The sequence below is a fragment of the Mobula birostris genome, chromosome 26 (genome assembly GCF_030028105.1).
Source record: "Mobula birostris isolate sMobBir1 chromosome 26, sMobBir1.hap1, whole genome shotgun sequence".
Taxonomy (NCBI): domain Eukaryota; kingdom Metazoa; phylum Chordata; class Chondrichthyes; order Myliobatiformes; family Myliobatidae; genus Mobula; species Mobula birostris.
In genome coordinates, this window is record NC_092395.1 from 48,895,223 (window position 1) to 48,920,616 (window position 25,394).

General features: G+C 41.2%; 1 protein-coding gene across 10 annotated transcripts in view; it reads right to left on the reverse strand.

Moving 5' to 3' along the window:
• eps15l1a (epidermal growth factor receptor pathway substrate 15-like 1a) overlaps window positions 1-25,394 on the reverse strand; it is a 475,482-nt gene that overhangs the window by 248,663 nt on the left and 201,425 nt on the right. For all 10 annotated transcript variants that reach the window (XM_072244311.1, XM_072244309.1, XM_072244310.1 and 7 more), the window contains 5 exons: window positions 16,832-17,029; window positions 13,210-13,380; window positions 11,293-11,419; window positions 9,313-9,366; window positions 3,230-3,378 (listed from right to left, as the gene is read on the reverse strand). In XM_072244311.1, the coding sequence (XP_072100412.1) occupies window positions 3,230-3,378; window positions 9,313-9,366; window positions 11,293-11,419; window positions 13,210-13,380; window positions 16,832-17,029 (699 nt within the window). The remainder of the gene's footprint in view (window positions 1-3,229; window positions 3,379-9,312; window positions 9,367-11,292; window positions 11,420-13,209; window positions 13,381-16,831; window positions 17,030-25,394) is intronic.

Sequence of the window (25,394 nt, forward strand, 5' to 3'; positions counted from 1 at the left end):
TGTAAAGGACTATCAAAGAATATAATAGAACATAGATCAATCACTGGCATGGGCAGTGATATAGCAGATGGAGTTTAATCCAGTCAAATATGAGGTGTTGTACTTTGGCAACTCTAATATCGTCACACTAACCACTGTGCTCCTCCAAGAGGACTACAACCTTTTCTTGGTTTGGAAGCTTGTGTGCCTCAATGACCCAGAAAGCTATGTTGGCTGGAGTCAGGGCTTTATGCTTTGGCTCTTGGTAGGGTCACCCATGCCAAACAGGTCAAAGTGTAAACTAAGAGTGCTCCATGTTCAGGGGTTCAGCTCAGAGCTAACAACCCGGACTGATAAAACAAAATTATTACAGACACAGCAATGAAGAATCCCTCTTCAAAAAAGTAAATCCTTCTTCTGCAAAAGTATTCCTGAGTCTCTACCCGGGACTTGCATGACTGACAGCAGTGAAAACCCAGAGGAAGCTACTGACATGATGAAGGTAGCCTTAACCACTGCCAGAGATGGAGGACCTTCATTGCTGCCCTAAACGCCAATGGCGTAATGGGCAGTAAGTAAGTAACCACTATGTTACTTTGACACCCCATTCAGTTCTGATGAAGGATCTCTGCATGAAAGGTCGACCAGTCATTTTCCTCTTTGGATGTTGCCTGACCTACTGAGCTCCTCCAGCATTTGGTTTGTGTTACTCAAGATTCCCAGGACCTACAGAATCTTTTGTGTCTCAGGCTAGGACTTTATTCGTTGGCATGTAGGAGACTAAAGGGTGACCGTATAAGGTATATGAAATCATGAGAGGCATAAATAAGGTGAATGCACACAGCCTTTTTCTCAGGTAAAGGGAATCAAAAACTAGAGAGCATATGTTCAAGATGAGAGAGGAAAGATTTAAAAGGAACCTGATGGGTAGCTTCTTCACCCAGAAGATGGTTTGTACACGGAAACAGCTGCCAGAGGAAGTGGTTGAGGTAGTTAGAATAACAACATTTAAAAGACATTTGGACAAGTACATGGATAGGACAAGTTAAAGGGATATAGGTCAACACAAACAAATGGGGTAAGCTTCAAAGGATATCTCAGTTGGTAAGGGTAAGTTTCTTGCCATATTCCTCCATGACTCTTCTGCCTAACCCACTGAGAATTTCCAGCATTTTCTGCTTTTATTTTCACATTTTCTATTACCTGTACTTTAAAAAAAATTAATTTGCAACATAGAATATCAATGTATGGGGATGTGGGCTCATATTTTTAAATGATAAACCAGCCCAAAGCAATATTTGTGCATGATTCACAATTTCGATGGTAAACTGACACATGGTCACATATAACAGACACAGAATATAACAAGTGCATCAAGCAAGATTCCGCTCCTGGATCTTGTAATAAGTATCTACAGAGAAAACCCAGAAGCACAGGAAAACAACATCTTATGTCTCACATTTCTTTGCGTATTAATTATTTAACTACTGAAGATTCACAGGAACATTTATTTAGAAAAATAATGGTCCTACACTGCAAAGACAGGAGGAGAATTCAATGTTTCAATTCTTCTATATTTACTTCAGCAATGCTCTACACAGCAATAAAAAGCCAAGATCGAGATTTGATTCATTTAGGAGGAGAAATTAGTATCTGAGGTGAAAGGGCTTTGGTGGTGCAGTTTCCAGTGAGGGAAAAGGAAGGAAAGACTGCTATCATTTCCAGAGGGCAGAGGGTAATGCTAAATGAAGGCTTATAGCAGAAACTCAGAAGGAAGATCAGCCAAACCTATGGGGAGGTTTATCCCAACAAATAAGCACCTACTTAACTGCTATCAGGTAAAATTCTTTTCAGATGGGAAAGCTTCTGTACACTCTTATTAAAGTCATGGAACAATACAGAGATACAACACAAAAATAGAACTTCAGTGCACCGCCCACAATGATAATAAACGTATATATTACACTAAACCTACAAGAATCAATTTTATTCTCTATACATTCCTATCAAATCCTCCCAGGTTCTACCACTCATCTACAGACTAAGGACAATATACAGTAGCCAATTAACCAGTCAAGCTGCACATTTTTGGGAAGCAGAAGGAAGTTGGGCATATATAAAATATCAATATGGTAATAGAGTGTGCTGTTGGACTCCGGCCATATTCCACCGAGATACAACACTGGGCGTCATGGGAGGTTGTTCCTGCCTGTGGCCATCGAACTTTGCAGCTCCTCCCGTGGAGGGTCAGACACCCTGAGCCGATAGGCTGGTCCTGGACTCATTTCCATCTGGCATAGTTTGCATATTGTTGTTTGATTGTTTGTGGTTTTTGTATTGCTATATTTATGCTCTATTCTTGGTTGGTGCGGCTGTAACGAAACTCAATTTCCCTCGGAATCAATAAAGTATATCTATCTATCTATCTAAACTACACATAAATAGCTCCAAGGATCAACCTGGCTCTGTAGGGTAATAACTCTACTCTCAGTGCCACTGTGTCACCATTATCAAGCACAGAACTTAATATTTAATGTTTTCATTCCATAGGTTGTCAAATGAAAACCAAAGCCAACAGCATGGAGCATGTTACAATGTAACTGGGTTTTAAACTACTGAGTGAAACGGCAATCTTGGTGGGTGAACCAAGCTGTCATGCATAACACTTAACATTTTTGAGACATGGATATGAATGCTGGGGGAGGAGGAGGGGGAAGGAGAGAGGGGGAGGGGAAGGGGAGAGGGGGGAGAGGGGGGAGAGGGGGAGAGGGGGGAGAGGGGGGAGAGGGGGGAGAGGGGGAGAGGGGGAGAGGGGGGAGAGGGGGGAGAGGGGGGAGAGGGGGGAGAGGGGGGAGAGGGGGGAGAGGGGGGAAGAGGGGGGAGAGGGGGGAAGAGGGGTAAACCATACTTTTTGTTGGGTGGGTGGAATCCAGTCCAGGAGATGCAGCTCTAGAATTAGTATAAAGTGGTTCAACAATCAAGAATTAATTCTTCACTAAAGCTTTGTTAAATCTGAAAAACAATCATCCAAACACCAAGGATCATGAAATCTTTCAAAATTTAATTGATTGATTAACTTTTTAGTTAAGATTTCATAAGGGAACAGCATTTCTGAGCTACAGAACCACAGACTGTGTGGCTATGATGAGGAAGGTAACGCACATCCATTGGTTTCAAATTAAAGAGGTGCCAACATTAAAGCTGTTTTTCCTTTGATCTCTGCTGTAAAAGAGATTCCAATGCTACTTACTTTAGATGGCATGGCATGCTCCCTGCTGAAAGGATCAGAGGCTGATGAAGATGTAAAAGGATCACTCTTTGGTGGCTTCTTGAAAAACTCATCAGATGATGTATTGTGGAATGGATCATTTTCTTTAAAGGGGTCACCACCAAATGGATCTGAAGAGAAAATCAAAATGAAAAGAAAACATGAGAGCAATTAACAAGGGAAGATATAAAGCTTAGGAATTTTCACTGGACAAATATGCAGAATGTAAGGAGCATTGACACAAACAAAATGAACATTTAACAGATACTGAAAATTGGAAATAAAAGAATACAGTGCAGGGAAAAAAATCACCAGCTGAAGTATTACTTGTCATGAAAAAATAGTGAGGTGATCCTCCATAATAAGAACCTTAATAAAATAAAAACAACCTAAATTTTAACTATTCATTTCAAAAAAGATGCTGGCTGGTCTGTTAAGTGCTTCCAGCATTTTTTTAGCTTAACATCATGAACCAAATTAAATATTTTAGGAGACTAGTCCAGTTATACCAATGTGCCTAAAAAAATCCTGTATGTAAGACCATTTGGGTAAACCACCAAACAAAACATAAAATGGCTAATTACTATTCAAAGAGTGAAATAGCATTAGAAATAGAGAAGTAGCATACAGTCTCTTGTAGAAGTATTCAGCCCCAACCTTTTGTTCACATAAATGAGTATCACGACCAGGGATTTTGATCAATTTTATTTGTGATTCACATGCACTTTTCTTCCCCACAGTACAGCCCAAAAACAGGGAAAATTATAAAGCATAAAAAACTAAAAATTCAAAAACCGAAATGTCAACAGTTCAAAAGTATTCATCCCTCTTTAGTCGAACCACCTCTTGCTGTTATTACAGCCAGTAGTCTTTTTGGATAAGTCGCTATTAGCTTTGCACAATGTGATTGAGCAAAATTTGTCCATTCCTCCTTGCTCAAGCTAGGACAGGTTAGTTGTCCCCAGTTTAAGCTTTCTGGCAGAAACTATCAGGTTTTATCCAGGATCTCTCTGTATTTAGCAGCATTCACCTTCCCATCAATCCTGAACAGATTTCTATTCCCTGCTGCTGAAAAGCATCCCCAAAGCATGATGCTACCTCCACCACACTTCACAGTCGGGATGGTGTTACCTGACTGATGCACAGTATATACACCACACCACTTCAAGTTGAGGCCAAAAAGTTTCACTTTAATTCCACTGGACCACAAGACCTTCTTCCACATCTATACAGTATCTTCTAATTAATGTTCTGCAAAGTCTTTATTGGTAAGGACATACCTTTTTTAGCAGTACATGGATGTAAATAAATCCTGGTTAAGGTGATAGAAATCAGTGCATCTCTATTCCGGATATGAGATTCCCACATTTCAAAAGGAAATGGGCATTTGGGGAAATTGCTCATTGGTGGCCAATTAAATTATTTTGCAAGAATGGAATATCTGGGGAGCAATCAAGTTGATTTTATGAACAAGTCTGTTTTCTATTTAAAGAACTTAAATGATGTTGCTCAAAACTTCTGACATTTTAATTTTGAGTTTCCTTGGAAAACAGTTTTGATGCAATCATCATGTTTCTCATGTAAATTATAAATGAAAGTTTAGTTTAAATATTGGGCAGGATACTACAGGATTGAAATGTAGTTGTAAAAGCTATTAAAGGTTCTACCTTACTTAAAGATAATTTTCATATTGTACTGGAGGACTGCATTGGTGTCAGGATATAACAAATGATCCCAAGGGACTATCTGTATCAAAACAAAAAGGGGGGATGAGGAAGGAGATCAGATAAAATAATGCCAAAGAACAAAGACACAAAGAAAGGAAAAACTATTTTTTTTGGCAGATGATTCCTCACCTGTACAGGAAGGTGGGCGAAGAACTAACTATGAGATATGTGTGAGAATAAAAGAACAGTCTTTAAGGTGAAAGCTCACTCAAAATTATCCCGAGGGGGAATAAGGTTAAAAGGTTTGCAAAACAATGTGTTACAAATGGACAGGACAAGTTGCAGGTTGGTCAAATTGGAAGACAAGAGGAGCAACAGGTTAAAGTTATAGACTAAGAGGAGAAAAATGAAAACAGAATTACAATAACTGATAGAAGACGCAGAGTCAGAAATATACAACAGAATCAGAATCAGGTTTAACATCACCGGCATATGCTGTGAAATTTGTTGTATTACGGCAGCAGTACATTGCAATTCATAGTAATAAAAACTATAAATTATAAAGAGTATACAGTACACTGCAAAAGTCAGATTTTTTAATACAAATTTTGTTCTAGATGTTTATTTTTGTCTTCTGCATAAGTGTGTCAGTAGAACAGTGCAGATTTTAGACTTCCAAACATTCATTTTCAAAAAAATACATGTTACAGTGATTTTCTTTTGTTGAAGAAAGTAACATATTAAGTAATAGACCACCTCTTTTTCCCCAAATAAAAACTTGATTTTACCTTGTAGGTAAATGGCCCAGTGCATGATTAAACAAAGATAACAAACAAGATGCTAATGTTCAATGACATCAAGAGCTGAATTAACTGAAACAGAAATGGATGTAGAAGTTGGTGATCTGGTCAAAATTAATGGAATCCTCAATGCCGAAAAGTACAAGCAGATTCTCATCCATCATGCAATATCATCAGGGAGGTATCTGATCAGTCCCATCTCCATTCTACAGCAGGAAATTGAGCCTAAGCACATGGCCAAGGTCATAAAAAAACTATCTTCAGCAAAAAGAAAAACAAGGAATTCTGCAACAGATGGTATGGCATCCATACAACCCTGATCTCAACATCATCAAGGGTGTCTGAGATTACCTAGAGACAGAAGCAAGCAAGACAGACCAGGTCTGCAGAAGAACTACGAAAAGCTCTCCAAGATGTTTGGAACAGCCTACCAGCCAATTTTCTTATAAAACTGCACGACAGAGTGCCGAAGAGAATTAATGCAGTTTGAAATCCAAAGGGTAGTTTCACCAAATATAGATTTAATTTAGTTTTTTACTGTTTACTGCTCTTCATAGGCTTTGCACAGTACTGTATATAAAATATAAATAAGTAGTGCAAACAGAAAGAAAAAAATAATACTGAGTAAGTGTTCAACGGTTCAATGTCCATTTAGAAATCTGATGGGGGAGGGAGAGAAGCTGCTCCTGAAACATTGACTGTGTGTCTTAAGGCTCATGTATCTCTTCCTTGATGATAGTAATGAGAAGAGGGCATGTCCTGGGTGGTGGGGTTTCTTAATGATAGATACTGCCTTTTTGAGGCATCACCTTTTGAAGGTTTCCTGGACGCTGGGGAGGCTAGTGTCCATGATGATGCTGGCTGAGTCTACAACTTTCTGCAGCTTTTTCCAATGCTGAGCAGTGTCCCCTCTATACCAGACGGTGATGCAACCAGTTAGAATACTCTCCAGGGTACACCTGTAGAAATCTGTGAGTGTCTTTGATGACATACCAATTCTCCTCAAACTCCAAATGGAATACAGCTGCCATCGTGCCTTCTTTGCAAGTGTATCAATATGTTCAGCTCAGGGTAGACCTTCAGTGATGCTGACACCCAGAAACTTGACACAGCACACCTGTCACTTCTGATCCCCTGATGAGGACCAGTGTGTGTAGAATCAATTAACCCTTCCTGAAGTCTACAATCAATTCCTTGATCTACAACAGAGTCTTTTAAGAGCCTCTTGGATAGGTACATGGAGCTTAGCAAAATAGAGGGCTGCACGCAAGGGAAATTCTAGGCAGTCTCTAGAGTAGGTTACATGGTCAGCACAACATTATGGGCCTAGGGGCCTGTAACGTGCTGTAAATTTTTATGTTCTATCTCACTTCTCTAAGCCTCTTCATCACCATCTAAAATTCTGCCAATAATAGTTGGGTTGTTGGCAAATATAAGATGGAGTTTGAGCTGTGCCTAGCCACACAGTCGTACACGTAGAGAACAGAGCAATGAGCTAAGCACGCATCCTTGTGGTACACCAGTGTTGATTGTCAGTGAGGAGGAGGTGTTAATTCCAATCCACACAGATTGAGATTTCCTGGTAAGGAAGTTAAGGATCCAGTTGAAGAGGGAGGTAGTGAGGCCTAGGTTTTGGAGATCTTTGATTAGAATTGAGGGCATGATTATGTTGGATGCTGAGCAATAGTCAATAAACAGCAGGTGATCCAAGGCCAAGTGGAAGGCCAGTGAGATTGCATCCATTGTAGACCTATTGTGGCGATAGACAAATTGCAGCAGGCCCAGGTGCTCATTAGGTAAGAGCTGATTCTAGCCAGGATCAATCTCTCAAAGCACTTTATCACAGTACATGTGAATGCCACTGGACAACAGTCGTTGAGGCAGCTCTCCCTGCTCTTCTTGGACACTGGTATGATTGTTGTCCTTTTGAAGCAAGTATGACCCTCCATGTGCAGCAGTGACAGACAGATGATGTCCTCGAACATTCCTGCCAGTTGGTTGGCACAGATATTCAGACCCCATCAGGTACACCATCAAAACCTAACACCTTGCAAGAGTTCACCCTCTTGAAAGATGTTCTGACGTCAGCCTCTGAAACAGAGATCACAGGATCACTGGATGCTGCAAGGATTCACATAAGTGGAGTTTTATTCTCTCCTTCAAAGCGTGTATAAAAGGCACTGAGCTCATCTGGAAGTGAAGCACCTCTGCCATTCATTATGTTAGGTTTCGCTTTGTTGGAAGTAATGGTCTGCAGACCCTGCCAGCTGACATGCTTCCAATTCCATCTCTAACCTCAATCGAAATTGTTTTCTCACTCTTAGGATAGCCTTCTGTAGGTCATCCCTGGACTTGTAATAGTTCTGGCTCACCAGATTTAAAAGAGCACAAGGGAGTGCTTAATAAATACTGAGTAGTCTTATGTGAAATCTGTGGTTCCAGAGAGGGAAATGGAACTAAATGACCCACTGGCGTCACGGGTTATCAAGAAGCTGTAAGTGCCTTGGAAAGAATAAAGGAAAGCGCAAACCTTTAAACCCAAGATTTCACTTAACCAGAGATGAAGGAGATAACGTTTTTGGTTGCAATGGAATTAATCATGACTTGGGCCATGGTCAATTTTGCTCCAGAGCCATTACAGATAACAAACCAGTCAACAGTGATGATGTTACTTAGAGAACACAGGTGACCAAAATCACTTTTCTCTATGGACTTTGGTATTGTGGGGCTAACAAAGGAAGAATAGAGATTCAAATCTGCACTATGCCAGGGTGGATGGTTTGATATGCGTGGACAAAATCTTGGGCATCCCAGAGGATATAAATGCACAGATCTGTTATAAAATTCTGGAGGTGACATTATCAGGTATCCTAGTGGGAATAACAATTAGTCATTTTTTAAGTCCAATTACTGAGTAGCCAAGTAATGATGGCCATGATAAGATTCTTTTAAATTTCCCCCTCTCACCTTGAATTTACGCCCTCTTGCATTTCACATTTCCACACTGGGAAAAGCTATCTATCCAATCTATGACCAATGTAATTTTTTATATATTTTTATCAGGTCCTCATCATCTTACATTCCAGGGGAAACAATCCAAGTCGTCCAACCTCTGTTTATATTTGATACTTTCTAATCAGAAAACATTTTGGTGAATGTCTTCTGCACCCTCTCCAAAGCTTCCACACCCTTCCTGTAATGTGGCAACTAGAACTACACACTATCCTCTAAAGTATACTCCAAAGATGCAGCTTTATACAGCTGCAACATGACTTCCCAACTCTCACACACCGTCCCTAAAACTTAATGGAAGAAGGTCTAAGTCCTGGTGATCAACCAGCACACTGTGTTACCAACAATATTTAGTAGTTAGCTCTACTATCTGATCCATTCAGTCACAATGCAAGGTGATTCTTAATAATACTAAACTATCCTTGCCTTACCAAGGATCTGAAAAGGTCTTTGCATGAGGAGCTATGAGTATCTTTTCCAGCTGAAACCTAGAAACACTGTAGAAGGAGGAAAGTTTAAAGCCTTTTACTCCCAGAAAATAAGCAGATGACAAATGTGACAGGAAGATGAATTCCAGATATCATACCTGTCGTTGCTGCTGCCTGTTGATGGGCAAAAGGGTCGTTTTGGAATGGATCACCTGTTCAAGAAAAAAAATCAAACCTGAGATCAATTGTTCTCTTAATTAATGCATATGGACTCTTTGACAATTGCCTCCCTGATAATCACACAAAACACTGAAGGAACACAACAGGTCAGGCAGCATCTATTAACAGGAATAAATAATTGACATTTCACGATGAGACACTTCATCAGGACTGCTTATTCTTCGCATAGATGCTGACTGACCTGCTGAGTTCCTCCAGCATTGTGTGTCTCTTGCCCTGGACTTCCAACATCTGCAGAACCTTGTTTTTATGATTTGCTCTTCCCAGTGATCTTCAGTTTTAAAAGTTACTAAAGGTCTTTAATTGAGTACTAAAAACCTGTGCTAATCAACTGGCAGGGGTGTTCACCGGTATCTTCAACCTCTCAGTTCAGCCGTCCGAGGTATCCATCTGCTTCAGGCAGGCTTCAACTATACCAATGCCTAAGAAGAACATGGCAACCCACCTCAATAACTATCGTACAGTAGCACTTACATCCACAGTGATGAAGTGTTTTGAGAGGTTGGTGATGAAACATATCAACTCCTGCCTGAAAAGCAACCTGGATTCACTCCAATTTGTCTGCCGTCACAACAGGTGAACAACAGATGCTATTTCATTTGCTCTTTACTCAACCCTGGAACATCTGGACAGCGAAGATGAATACATCAGGATCTCTTCATCAAATACAGCTTAGCATTCGATACAATAATCTCCTCAAAGCTAATCAAATAGCTTCAAAGCCTTGGCCTCAATAACCAAGGATCCTTGTGCAATTGGATCCTTGATTTTCTCACTTTCAGACCACAGTCAGATCGAATTCGCAAAAAACATCTCCTCCACAATCTCCACCAGCACTGGTGCACCACAAGACTGTGTGCATAGCCTCCTGCTCTACTCGCTTTACACTTAACTGGGGAACTGAACACAGTTTCAGTGAGATATTTAGTGTTTACTGACAATATCACTGACGTTGGCCAAATCAAATGTGGTTCAATCAGCATTTTTAGGATGAAAATTGAAAATCTGGCTGAGCGATACCACAGCAACAACACGTCACTCATGTCAGCAAGACAAGGAGCTGATTATTGACTTCAAGAGGAAAAAACCAGAGGTCCATGAGCCAGTCCTTATCAGGGATCAAAGTTGGAGAGCAACTTTAAATTCATAGATGTTATAATTTCAGAAGTCCTGTCCTGGGCCCAGCATTTAAATGCCCTTACGAAGAAAGCACAGCAGAATCTCTACTTCCTTATAACTTTGCAAAGATTCAGCATCACATCTCAAACTTCGACAATCTTCTATAGATGTGTGGTGGAGAGTATACTGACTGGTTGCATCACAGCCTGGTACATAAACACAAACGCTCTTCAACGGAAAATCCGACAAAAGGTTGTGGATACGGCCACGGTCATCATGATTATAGCCCTCCCTATCAGTGAACACATCTACAGTAAGCGCCATTACAGGAAAGCATCATCAAAGACCCCCACCATCCAGGCCATGCTCTCTTTTCACTGCTGTCATCAGGGAGGTGACACAGGAGCCTCAAGACCCACACCACCAGTTTCAGGAACAGTTATTATCCCTCAACCATCAGGCTCTTGAACCAGGGAGGATAGTATCACTCTTCCCATCACTGAACTGTTCCCACAACCTATGGACTCACTTTCAAGGACTCTTCAAAATTGATAGTTTATTTATTATTTTTTCCCCTCTTTCTTTTGGTATTGCAAAGTTTGTTTTTTTTATACATTGGCTGTTGTCTGTCCTGTCGGGTGCAGTCTTCCATTGATTCTGTTGTGCTTCATGTATTTACTGTGATTGCTGACAAGAAAGTGAATTTCAAGGTTATATATGCTCACATATATGTAATTTGATAATAAATTAACTTAGAACTTGAACTTTGAGCTGCTTACTATCTTTAAAAGGATCAGCTCCTTTGAATGGATCTGTCTTGAAGGGATCTTCTGACTGGAATGGATCTGTGTGTAGATCTTGAGTATTATTATTGAAAGGTGAAGCTTTGCCCCTGAAGGGGTCATCCTGAAAATAAAATAAACATGAGTTCTTAAAAACCCACAATACACTGCAATCTCATTATTATAACTTGAACCTTAAATTTTCTTCAACTAAACAATAAAAAATCTGAAATTTTGGTTGATAGCAATAAAAAAAAGTGTGAATCGAAATAAACTTGATCAAGTCCTACATATCAAGTGAGAAATAAAGAATTTAGGCATTATTATTGACTCTAAGCTAAATTTCAAATCATATATTAACCATATTATTAAGACTATGTTCTTTTGTTTAAAGAACATTGCATGATTTTGATTTCTTAGGGCACCTCAAAATGACGAAAAATTGATACACTTTTGTTTTTAGCCAATTAGATGACTCATAAAGCCATAGAAAAGTACAGCATAGATAAAGGCCCTTCGACTCATCTAATCTGTGCTGAACTATTTAAACTGCCTACTCCTGTCAAGCTGCACCGGGACCATAGCCCTCCATATCCTCAACCAGCCATGTATCTTTCCAAACTTGTTTTAAACATTGAAATCAAGCTTGCATGCACCACCCATGCTGGCAACTCATTCCACACTCTCACAACCCTAGGTGAAAAAGTGTCCCCTCATGTTCTGCTCAAAACTTGATCTCTTTTACCCTTAACCCATGATCTCTGGATGTAGTCCCACACAACCTCAGTGGAAAAAGCCTGCTCATATTTAACTTATCTACATCTCTCACTTATTTTGTATGCCTTTATCAAATCTGCTCTCAATCTTCTACATTCCAAGGAATGAAGTCCTAACCTTTCCTTATAACTCGGGTCTTGTCTTCCAGATCCGGCAACAATCTTGTAAATTTTCATTGTACTCATTCAGCCTTATTTACATATTTCCTATAGGAAGGTGACCAAAATTGCACACAATACTCCAAATTCGGCCTCACCAATGTCATATACAAATTCAACATAACATCCCATCTCCTTTACACAATATTTTCATTTATGAAAGCTGATGTGCCAAAAACTTTCTGTACTACCCATCTACCAGTGACACCACTCTTCATTCAGCAATTTGTGTATTGCTCAATATACACGCCTATACTTTGTATACAATCATTGGCAAACCATAAGACTGGTCTTGGAATTTTTCTATGCGTGAGTTAACAGTTAGTGTGACACTATTACAACTCAGGTCATCAGAATTTGGAGTTCAATTCCGACACCATCTGTAGGGAGTTGGTATGTCCTCCTCGTGAACAAGTGGGTTTCCTCCAGATACTCTGGTCTCCTCCCACTTTCCAAAGACATACTGGTTAGTAGATTAATCAGTCATTGTAAATTGTCTTGTGGTTAGACTTGAGTTAAATATGTGAGTTGCTGGGTGGTGTGGTTCATTGGGCAGAAGGGTCTGTTGCACACTGCATCTCTAAATAAATTAAACTCATAGTTTAAACTCAAAAAATGAATTAGAAGGGTTTAAGAAAAGGCCGGTAGATATTCTAAATAAAACACTGTCAGAGAGCTTGCACACAGGTATTGGTCTTAAAGGATTCCATCCTTCATGTAAAACTGTTTACTCCCAGTTAGACTGAGTGCAGTATTAACCAAAACCCAGCAGGGCCCTCTTGCTGGGTTGAGAATGTTGCTTAACACAAAGCAAAACATATAAGCAAAAGTAAAAGTACAGAACAACTTGATCAAAAAATGAAGGAAGAATCTACTTTATCTGGTATGCCTTTTGGTGGCAAGGAGCAGGGAGGAAGGAGATAATAAAAGGATGAAGGAAGTCTCTGGAATGACCCTGCAGCATTTTCTCCCTACCCACCATCGTTACGAAGCCACTGTCTCTTTCTGCAATGCCATCACTCATGTCTGCCAAGTTGGTCATACTGCCGCCGTGACTGGTTAATGAGCCATTCAGTGCATTACTGTATTGGTCAATGCTTTTACTAACTTCTTGCTGCGAGTCTTGCAATTGGGTAAGTTTGCTTCTTGCCTGGAGTATAAAAAAAGCATAAGTAACTACTTTGTTAACTTTGACATAAAAAATTAACTAAATAAACAGTTAGTCATATCCCCATTGTTGAACCATGCTACTTGACAACAGTAATTCAGTAGGCACCACACAGTGGCAATTGATTTATTCCATTTATCCTAATCGATCAGTGATTATAAAGCTGCAGTACCCAGGCAATTCAGTTAGCAAACTGCTGTAGTGATAACAAAAATAAAACACTATTAAAATAGAAATGCATAACAATACTGGGAACTACAGGTGTGGCTCACAACAGCAAATTCTGACAACTACTGCATTAGGTTAATCACCCATAAGAAACCCCAATTGATAAACAGATGTCAAAGGCCTGAAGATACAATACATTCATATACCAAATTGCCTTACTGGGATAACATGTGATGAAGTCCATGTAAAAGGTTATGACTTTATGATAACATAATGTAACACATGTAACCAACCTATGGCTTGGCATCTTCAAGGAGCAGTGCCTTGGAAAGATGGCACCCATCATGAAGGAATCCCACCACCCAGGACATGCCCTCTTCTCATTGTTACCATCAAGAAGGAGGTACAGAAGCTTGAAGGCACACACTCAGCAATTTGGAAACAGCTTCATCCAATTTCTAAATGAACTCTGAACCCATGAACATTACCTAACTCACATAAAAGTTGTTCAGTATCTCTAGGAAGAGGTACAGTCAACGTTTCGGGCTGAAACATCGACTGGACCTCTTCCTAGAGATGCAGCCTGGCCTGCTGCGTTCACCAGCAACTTTTATGTGTGTTGCTTGAAATTCCAGCACCTACCAATTTCCTTGTGTTAACATTACCTAACTACATTTTTCTTTCCGTTTTCGCTTTACTTACCTTAATACAACTATTTAATATATACAGGTGTCCCCCGCTTTTCGAACATTTGCTTTACGACACCTCGCTGTTACGAAAGACCTACATTAGTTACCTGTTTTCACTAACAGAAGGTGTTTTCACCGTTACGAAAAAAGACAGAGCGCAATAAAAAGCAGCGCATGCCCCGAGCAGCCAAACTCCTCCCCCGGAACTGCATTCTAGTCGGCATTGCTTAAACACGTGACTGTGAGCATTTGTGCTTTATGTCGGTTTATTTTGAGCATCCGTTTGCAAGATGAGTTCTAAGGTATCGGAAAAGACTAAAAGAGCTCTAAGGGTGTTACACTTAGCGTAAAACTAGGCATAATTAAGCATTTCGATCGTGGTGAATGAAGTACGGACAAAGTGAGTTTGGCTTATGGAAGTTGACAAAGATGATGATGAAGAGGTTTTGGCATCCCATGACCAAGAACTGATAGATGAAGAGCTGATGCAATTGGAAGAGGGAAGGATAACAATCAAAACCAAATGCAGTAGCAAATGGACCGAAAGTGCAGTCGTCCAGGAACTGCATGAGATTTTTGCTGTAATGTCTGCAGAAAAGTACAACTTTAATTTTGAAAGGGTACGTAGGTTTAGGGCATATTTGCAGGATGGTTTGAGTGCTTACAAAGAACTGCATGATAAAAAAATGCGCGAGGCTAAGCAGTCAAGCATACTGTCGTTTTTCAAGCCTTTTCAAGCCTACCATATCAGCCACAGCAGACGACGAACCTCGACCTTCGACATCGAGGCAGGCAGACATAGAAGAAGAGACCAGCCTGCCCTGATGGAAACAGGTGGCGATGAGATGACACCCCACTGTCCCACCACCCCAAACTCCGGGTCGCAGACCAATACCAGGCCGCGAAGAATGCAGCGGTGCAGCGGTAGCCGGGACGCACCCAGCACATCTTTAAGAAAAAAGCCAAAACAAACAAGCTAACTAATTAGGTACCGCCTGGCGCGTAAATGTCGGCGCAGATCAGAGGCAATTGCCGATTGTGTCGCCTCTGATCTGGGCCGACATTTATGTGCCAGGCGGCACCTAAAAATACGAACCATTTCAAAGGAACGCTCTACCTTCGGATGGCGGGGTAAACCTGTACTTTCATTCACATTTTCTGCCTCCTAGCGGTCAATTTAATGGGACAGGGTAAAGGCCAATAAAATTGAGAACTTTATTATATTCTGGCTCAACTTACACCCTTTAAAGCAGGATGAATGGAGGGTGGAGACAATATAAAGGAATAGGTTCAAGGTGACTAAGTTTGGAAATGGCAAGTTATATACACAGCTGACAATGGTGATAGTCTAAATTAAGAATATATGTTTTGGCATCATTGGTATCAAACAATGTCATGATTAAATTTGCTTTGGAATTGCAGTCGAATCATGCCAATGGACAATAATCATTTGGCCTAAAAATTCCTGGGAATGTTTAATTAAAAAATATCTATGTGTAAGGGGTTCTTCTTTTATATTATTGCTAAGGCTAATAAAATGATTTCTTTGTTATGTTAAAAATAAAACGGCTTCTCTGTGATGTTAACTGCTGAGACAGTGGTTCTCTCTCTAACAGCTTGTTTAGGTTATAATTACTGATAACGAGAATTGCATTCATTTGCTAACCAATTGGGATAGATGTTATTATTTCTTGTGTGTCTGTAAGCTATTGTTTTCGCAAGCTTTGGGGCAGAAGGTGCAATGGGAACAGAGAGAGGAGACACAATGCTGTAAGCTGGGCGACGGAACAGACCCCGAGCGGGAGTCCGAGGCCCAGGGTCTTCGGCGAGGAGAGGAGATGAGGACAGACTTGAATAGAGTGTTTGGTCGATCACCGAGGGTGGTCCCATTCGTGGGTCGGCAGAATTCGGAGGACATGGACTGGAAGAAGGGGGACTCAGTTCTGTAAGAGCTCCAACAATGTGTGCACAAACTGGTAAATAATAATGGTGCCTTTTTCTTTTTTTTAAACAATTAAACAGTTCTTATTTTGTTCCTTTACTATCTACATAGTCAGAGTTATAAAGTGTAATCATTTAATCGCATATAGTGTACTGGCGTGGTGGGGTACATCACAAAGTATCTACACAAACTTGATTACACAGTTTGGCGGGGCCAAAGGCTGCTCCCACTAGACGAAAGTGAGCTGAGCGAGCCTGAGGCTTATCAGGGGGCTACAATAGCTTACAGACATACAAGAGATAATAACATCTATCCCAATTGGTTAGCAAATGAATACAATTCTCGTTATCAGTAATTACAACCCAAACAAGCTGTTAGAGAACCACTGTCTCAGCAGTTAACATCACAGAGAAGCCATTTTATTTTTAACATAACAAAGAAGCCATTTTATTAGCCTTAGCAATAACGGAAAAGAAGAAACTTCTTACATATGCATGAAATCAATAGTTCAAATTATATTTAATCTTAAATTGTGGAAACTTTTAAACTCTTGTCCTCTCTTAAAGAGATTATCAACACATAGAGAGAAAAAGAAGCTGAGGTACAGAAAACAGCAACAAATAACAATACTCACCTGATTAATTTCATCTTGTGTAGACTTCAGAGACTTAATGATTGTCTCAAGTTGGACCTTGCCAGCTTCAATGCTCTGTTCTAACTGTGACTCTTCTTGCTGCAGTTTATTCAGTTCTGATTTGGCTTTAGTCAGCTCTTCTTCTTGAGATTGCATGTCTGATTCCTGATTCGCTATCTGCATCTTCAACGATGAAATCTATCACACAAATTTAGCATATTTAATTACATACCAATATCAATGTGACTAACACTGGCTAATCCTGAAAAAAATATACATCACACAAACAGAAATTAAATATCAATGTATCTGAGGCTAAATTACATCACGTGTAAATTCAACTACCTTTGAAAATCACAAAGCACTGCTTGCTGGACGATGAATCAGTCTTCATATCACGTGGAGCTTATACAACAATGATACGCCCCCGCACACTAAAAATGCCTTGAGCACGATAACAGCTAAGGAAGGATTACTTGATTAAAATGACAGCATTTTGTATAACCTCACAGGAAAGATGCTTTAGAAGGCTTAATAGATGCCAAAAGAATTAATCAGCATTTTTAATCATTTGCTGGATGCATATATGCACATAGTAATTCACATAATATGACCCATTATATAGACCAAATATTTATTATGACCAATTAAAACAAGAGAAAATATGCAGATACTGGAAATCTGAGCAACACACACAAAATGCTGGAGGTACTCAGCAACCAGACAGCATTTAGGAAAAGAGTACAGTCAATGTTTCGGGCCAAAATCCTTTGGCACGACTGGATAATAAAGCTGGGGAGTAGATTTAAAAGGTGCAGGGAGGGGAGAGATAAACATAAGGAGACAGGTGAAACCTGGAGGGAGAAGGATGAAGTAAAGAGCTGGGAAGTTAATTAGTGAAAGAGACAGAAGGCCATGGAAGAAAGAAAAGGGAGGAGGAGCACCAGAGAGAGGGGATGGGCGGGCAAGGAGATAAGGTGAGAGAGGGAAAAAGGGATGGGAAATGGTGAAGGGGGGTTGGAGGACTTACTGGAAGTTTGAGAAATCAATGTTCATACCATCAGGTTGGAGGCAACCCAAACGAAATATCAGGTATTGTTCCTCCACCCCAAGTGCGGCCTCATCGCGACAGTGGAGGAGGCCATGGATAGACATATTGGAATGGGAATGGGAAGTGGAATTATAATGGATAGCCACTGGGAGATCCCACTTTTTCTGGTGGACGGAGCGTAGATGCTCGGCAAAGCGGTCTCCCAATCTACGTCGGGTCTCACCGATATACAGGAGGCCGGGAGTACATAACACAGTATATGAACCCAACAAGCTCACAGGTGAAGTGTTGCCTCACCAGGAAGGACCGTTTAGGACTCTGAATGGTAGTGAGGGCAGAGGTGTAGGGCTAGGTGCAGCACTTGTTCCGCTTGCAGGGATAAGTGCCAGGAGGGAAATCAGTGGGGGGACAAATGGACAAGAAAGCTGAGTCGGGAGCAATTCCCACAGAAAGCAGAAAGTGGGGAGGGGGGAGAAGTGGTGGGATCTCATTGGAAGTGGTGCAAGTTACAGAGATACGGGGAATTATGCGCCGGACACGGAGGCTGGTGGGGTGGTAGGTGAGGACAAGAGGAACCCTATCCCTGGTAGGGTGGCGGGAGGATGGGGTAAGAGCAGACATGCGTGAAATGGAAGAGATGCGGTTGAGAACAGTGTTGATGGTGGTGGAAGGGAAGGCTCTTTCTTTGAAAAAGGCAGCCATCTCCCTCGTACAGGAATGAATAGTGTCATCCTGAGAGCAGATGCGGTGGAGATGGAGAATTGAGAGAAGGGGATGGCATTTTTACAAGTAACAGAGTGAGACGAGGTACAGTCCAGGTAGCTGTGAGAGTCAATTAAGTCAAATTTCCTTCTATTACATTAAGTCAAATCAAGTCACTTTTTATTGTCATTTCGATCATACCTGCTGGTACAGTACACAGTAAAAACAAGAATACATTTTTCAGGACTACATGAAACATTACAAAAACTACACTGAACTACATAAAACAACACAAAAAACTACACTAGACTACAGACCTACCCAGGACTGCACAAAATGCACAAAACAGTGCAGGCATTACAATAAATAATAAACAAGACAATAGGCACAGTACAGGGCAGCAGGTTGGTGTCAGTCCAGGCTCTGGGTATTGAGGAGTCTGATGGCTTGGGGAAGAAACCGTTACATAGTCTGGTCATGAGAGCCCAAATGCTTTGGTGCCTTTTGCAGATGGCAGGAAGGAGAAGAATTTGTATGAGGGGTGCGTGGGGTCCTTCAGGATTTGCTGTTTGCTTGAGGATGCAGCGTGTGGTGTAAAAGTCTGTAATGGCGGGAAGAGAGACTCCGATGACCTTCTCAGCTGACCTCACTATCCAGTGCAGGGTCTTGCGATCCGAGATGGTGCAATTTCCGAACCAGGCAGCGATGCAGCTGCTCAGGATGCTCTCAATATAGAATGTGGTGAGGATGGGGGGTGGGAGATGGACTTTTCTCAGCCTTTGCAGAAAGTAGAGACGCTGCTGGGCTTTCTTTGCTATAGGGCTGGTGTTGAGGGACCAGGTGGGATTCTCCGCCAGGTGAACACCAAGAAATTTGGTGCTTTTAACAATCTCTATGGAGGAGTCATCGATGCTCAGGGGAGAGTGGTCGCCCCGTGTCCTCCAGAAGTCAACAACAATCTCTTTTATTTTGTTCACAATCAGAGACAGGTTGTTGGCTCTGTACCAGTCCGTTAGCTGCTGCACCTCCTCTCTGTACGCTGTCTCATCGTTCTTGCTGATGAGATCCACCACAGTTGTGTCATCGGTGAACTTGAAGATGTGGTTCGGGCTGTGTGTTGCAGCACGGTCGTGGGTCAGCAGAGTGAACAGCAGTGGACTGAGCACACAGCCCTGGGGGACCCCCGTGCTCAGTGTGATTGTGTTGGAGATGCTGCTTCCGATCCAGACTGACTGAGGTCTCCTAGTCAGGAAGTCTAGGATCCAGTTGCAGAGGGAGGTGTTCAGGCCCAGTAGGCTCAGCTTTCCAATCAGTTTCTGAGGAATGATTGTGTTGAATGCTGAAATGAAGTCTATGAAAAGCATTCCAACTTTTTTGCCCAGGTGGGTTAGGACCAGGTGGAGGGTGATGGCAATGGCATCGTCTGTTGAATGGTTGGGACGGTACACAAACTGCAGGGGTTCTAGTGAGGGGGGCAGCAGGGTCTTGATGTGCCTCATGACAAACCTCTCGAAGCGCTTTATGATGATGGATGTGAGTGCAACGGGACGGTAGTCGTTGAGGCAGGATGCTGAAGATTTCTTTGGCACGAGGACAATGGTGGTGGCCTTGAAGCACGTAGGAATGGCAGCGCTGCTCAGGGAGATGTTGAAGATTTCAGTAAGAATATCTGCTAGCTGGTCTGCACATCCTCTAAGCACTCTGCCAGGAATACTGTCTGGTCCAGCAGCCTTCCGTTGACTCTGCACAGGGTTCTCCTCACATCGGCCAAGGTAAGACACAGCACCTGGTCATTTGGAAGAAGGGTGGTCTTCCTCGCCGCAATGTCATTTTCCGCCTCAAAATGAGCGTAGAAGTTGTTCAGCGCATCTGGGAGGGAGGCATCACCCACACAGTCAGATGATGTTGCCCTGTAATTGGTGATGTCCTGAATACCTTTCCACATGCACCGCGTGTCGCCGCTGTCCTGGAAGTGGCTGTGGATTCGCTGGGCATGCGCATGCCTTGCCTCTCTGATGGCTGGGGACAGTTTGGCCCTCGCTGTTGTTAGGGCTGCCTTGTAAAGCAAATTCAGAGATTCTTTTGGAATCCAGATTCTGCTCTACATCCATCTGCAAATTTGAAAGTGATACCACTGAAGTGGGCCGTATCTCAAGTAACAATGAGATGAAATACAGGAAGGAGATAGAAACACGGTGTCATGACAACAACCTTTCCCTCAATGCCAATAAAAGAGCTAGTCATTGACTTCAGAAGGGATAGTAGTACACATGCTCCTGTCTACATCAACAGTATGGGGTTGAAAGCATTGAGAGCTCCAAGCCCTTGTGCATGAACATCACCAATAGCTGCCCTGGACCAATCCCAAGAAATTTCACTAGCACCTCTACTTCCACAGGAGGCAAAAGAAATTTGGCATTACTGTTTTTTATCAATGACAATAGCAAGCATTCTACCTGGAGGCATAATGGCGGAGTATGATAACTGACCACCACAAGAAACTGCAGACTTGTGGACACAACTCAGCACATCACAAAAATTAGTCTCCCCTCGATCGCTGTAATGTATATTTCTTGCTGCCTCAGTAAAGCAGTCAGCTTAACCAAAGAACCCAGCCACCCTGTATACTCTCTGTTCACACCTCTCCTATCAGGCACAAGATACGAAAGCCTGAAAACATGTTCCACCAGGATCAAGGACAGCTTCAATCTTGGTGTTATTAAGACATTTGAATGAACCTCTTGTATGATAAGATGGCCTCCTGACCTCACAATCTACCTCGTTCTGACATTGAACTTTATTACTTACCTTCACTGCACTTTCTGCAGTTATTGTTTTACCTTGTTCTACCTCAATGCACTGTGTAATGATTTGATCTATATCAGCAGTATGTAAGACAAGCTTTTTACTGCATCTTGATACATTTGACAATAATAAACCAATACAACTCTTTCACTTTTCCACATAAACCATTAAATGCAACTCGTGACTAAACATTTAACTGACTCTTCTCAGATATTGTTCCATGTTTTCCTGATTAAACCTTGTGCCCAAAAAGTTTGTAAAGTCCCTCCTCTAACATGTTTTGAAGTTATTTGAGGCAACAATCTGCATAATTGCTAAGACCTGGATGAAATACATCGTTAGAGTTGTTGCAGATTGTTCAGGAACTACGGGGAGATCCTGTGCCAAGAGATTCTCCACAGATGAGGACTTCAAACATCTTCAAAGCAATCAGATTTTATTTCTCTTTACTCATGTGCAAATAATTTTTTTTAATGTTGCAACCAGAAAATTGCTCAGAGATCTGATTTTAAAATTCACTAGATAGGAATGCTGAGCCATACACTGCTTACTGTCATAAGTGAGAGACAATGAACGAATAAATGAAGCAGAGCATACTTTAAGGTAAATGTTCTGTACCTGGGAAGACTGTTAGGTACTTAGACAAAATGATGGAAAAGTGAATTAATGAAAAGATTGTGTTGAGAAGACAAGAACCAGGACAATAGCACAGGAGAACAAAGTCAGATTTTATTTGAATGAATAATGCAGTTGACTGGCAATGGAACAGCAGCAACCAGAAAATAGAAAACATTTGCAGTAAGCGAAGAATTCAGAGTGCCTCTGGTTTGTCAAATGCAGTGTGGAACAAAATCAAAGAATGAGAGGATTAGAGTAATGGGGAACAATGTAGGACTTGAGAAAGCTGACTGGTAAAAGATAGGTGTTGCAGTTTCAAGCAGTCCAGTGAACAAAGGAGTTAACAAGATAATCTGTTGGGTTGATGACCAAGCAGATGAAGGTCAGATTATAACATCATCAGAAAATTAAAGAGGTGTTCTACAATAGAAAAGACAAAACAAAAATGAGCATTAATGAATCTGATGAAAGAAGGTTTGTGTACAAGGGTTTGCCGCAGCATCACATCCCTTCTCTTGTATTCTATACCGCTTGAAATGAATGCTAACATTGCATTTGCCTTCATTATCACTGACTCAACCTGCAAGTTAACCTTTGGGTGTTTTGCACAGGGACTCCCAAGTCCATTTGCATTTCAGATGTTAGGATTTTCTCTCCATTTAGAAAACAGTCTGCACTACCAAGTCCATGACCATGCATTTTCCGACATTGCATTTCATTTGCCACTTTCTTACCCATTCTCCTAATCCGTCTTAATCCCTCCGCAGCCTACCTGTTTCCTCAACACTACCTGCCCCTCCACTAATCTTCTTAGCATCTGCAAACTTGGCAATAAAGCCATCTATTCCATCAACTAAATTGTTGATATATAGCATAAAAAAGCAGTTCCAACACTAACCACAGTGGAACACCACTAATCACCAGCAGCCAACCAGAAAAGGATCATTTTATTCCCACTCGCTGCCACCGGTCAGCCAATGCTCTAACCATGCCAGTAACTTCCCTATAATACCATGGGCTCTTAACTTGGTAAGTAGGCTCAAATGTGGCATCTTGTCAAAGGCCTTCTGAAACTCCAAACATACAACATCCACTGGATCCCCTTCATCTACCCTACTTCTAATCTCCTCAAAGAATTCCAGCAGGGTCATCAGCAAGATATTCTCTTAAGGAAACCATGCTGAATTTGTCCTATCTTGTTCTGTGTCACCAAGTACTCCACAAGCTCATCCTTAACAATTGACTACAACATCTTCCCAACCACTGAGATCAGGCTAACTGCTCCATGGTTTCCTTTCTGCTGCCTTCCTCCTTTCTTAAGTACTGGAGTGACATTTTTAATTTTCCAGTCCTCTGGCACCATGCCAGAATCCAATGATTTTTAAAAGATTATTTCTAATACCTCCACAATCTCTACTGCTACCTTTTTCAGAACTCTAGGGTACAGTTCATCTGGTCCAGCTGTCTTATGTACCCTTGGGTCTTTCAGCTTTTGAACACCGTCTCCCTTGTAATAGCAACTGCACTCACTTCTCTTCCCTCACACCTTTCAATATCTTCCCGTTAATTTTTGCTTTGTTACATGCCCTCTCTTTTGCTTTTACATTAGCTTTGACTTCCCTCATCAGGCACAGTTGTACTATTTTGCCATTTGAGTATCTCTTCGTTTTTGGATTACATCCTGCACCTTCCTCATTTTTCCCAGAAACTCGCGCCATTGTTACTCTGCTGTCATTCCTGTCAGCATCACTTTCCAATTTCCTTTGACCAATTCCTCTCTAATACCACTGTAATTTACTTTTACTCCATTGAAATACAGCTCTGTCAAGACTTTATTTCTCCCTATCAAATTTCAAGTTGAACTCAATCATATTCTGATCAATGCCTCCTAACCTCCAGTTCATTACATGACACTCAGTCCAGTATAGCTGATCCCCTAGTAGGCTCAACAACAAACTGCTCTAAAAAGCCATCTCCTAGACATTCAACAAACTCACTCTCTTGAGATCCATTACCAACCTGATATTCCCAAAACGAATTGCATGTTGAAATCTCCTAAGACTATCATAACATTGTCCTTTTGACATGTCTTTTCTATTTCCCATTGTAATCTGTGGTCCATATCCCAGCTACTACTGGGAGACCTGTATATAACTGCTATTGGGTTATTTTACCCTCACAGTTTCTTAACTCAACCCACAAGGATTCAACATCTTCCAATTCTACTTTCTACTAATTTGATGCCATTCTCTACCAGCAGTGCCATGCCACACCCTCTGCTAACCTTCCTATTCCTCTGATACAATGTGTATCCCCCCCAATACAACATATTTTCATGGTTTCTGGAAGGATCACCAGGATCCTGAAGACACACCAGAATAATGCCATCCACAAACCCGTAAGGAAGCTCAAATTACAGCTTTTGCGGGTCAAAGATGACCTGAGACTCAGGTCGGTTGACATTTACAGATTCCCTGTCAATGCAGAGCTGCCTATATTGGCCAGATGGTGGAAATCCATATCAAGAAGCACAGGAGGTGTAACCATTTGGGTTACCCGGAGGAATCAGTGGTAGCAGAACACTGCAATCATGATGGCTATAGCATTGACTTCGACAGCACAAAACTATTGTGCCATGCCAATGGTTTTTGCGAATGCCTGGTAAAGGAAGCCATTGAAAAAAAACTAGAGGAAAAGAATTTTAACGAAAAGGGTGGTCTCGCTCTAAGTAAGAACTGGAATTCAATTATGAACAAGGTAGAAAGTGGAAAGCTGATTGGATTAGGACTAACCAATCAGGAGGGACAAACTACAGAGTATAAATACCACTGGATTAGACATGCCCAGGCATCATCACTGATGAAGATGGCAGAGTTTGTCATCGAAATGTCAGTTATAATTGATACCTGTACCCAGCTGGAAGGCCAAGAAGAGTTTATTCATCTTATACACTGGGGAAGCACTAGATCCTATTTCTTGTCTTTTTCCCGTAATCCTTAACCACCCTTATTAATCAGGAACCTATCAATTTCTGCCTTAAATACACCCAACCGGTTTACATATATGTAATAGAACATTACTTAATGCATTGTCTATAAATTTAAGAATGAAAAGAAAATGTACGGTTTACTCTTGTAAATATTCTTATTATGAATAAAGTTTATTTTAATATATAAAATATACACCCAATCCCTTTGTTGTAATGAATTTGATAAATCCACCTCCTCATCTCTATTCTAAAGGAACTTCTCTAATATCAGATTCCAGACTCTTCCACCAATGGAAACATCCTCTCATATTCATTCTATCCAGTTCTTTCAGTACATGGTAGGTTTCCAATGAGATCTCCCTCATCCTTCTGAATTCTACCAAGTACAGGAACACAGC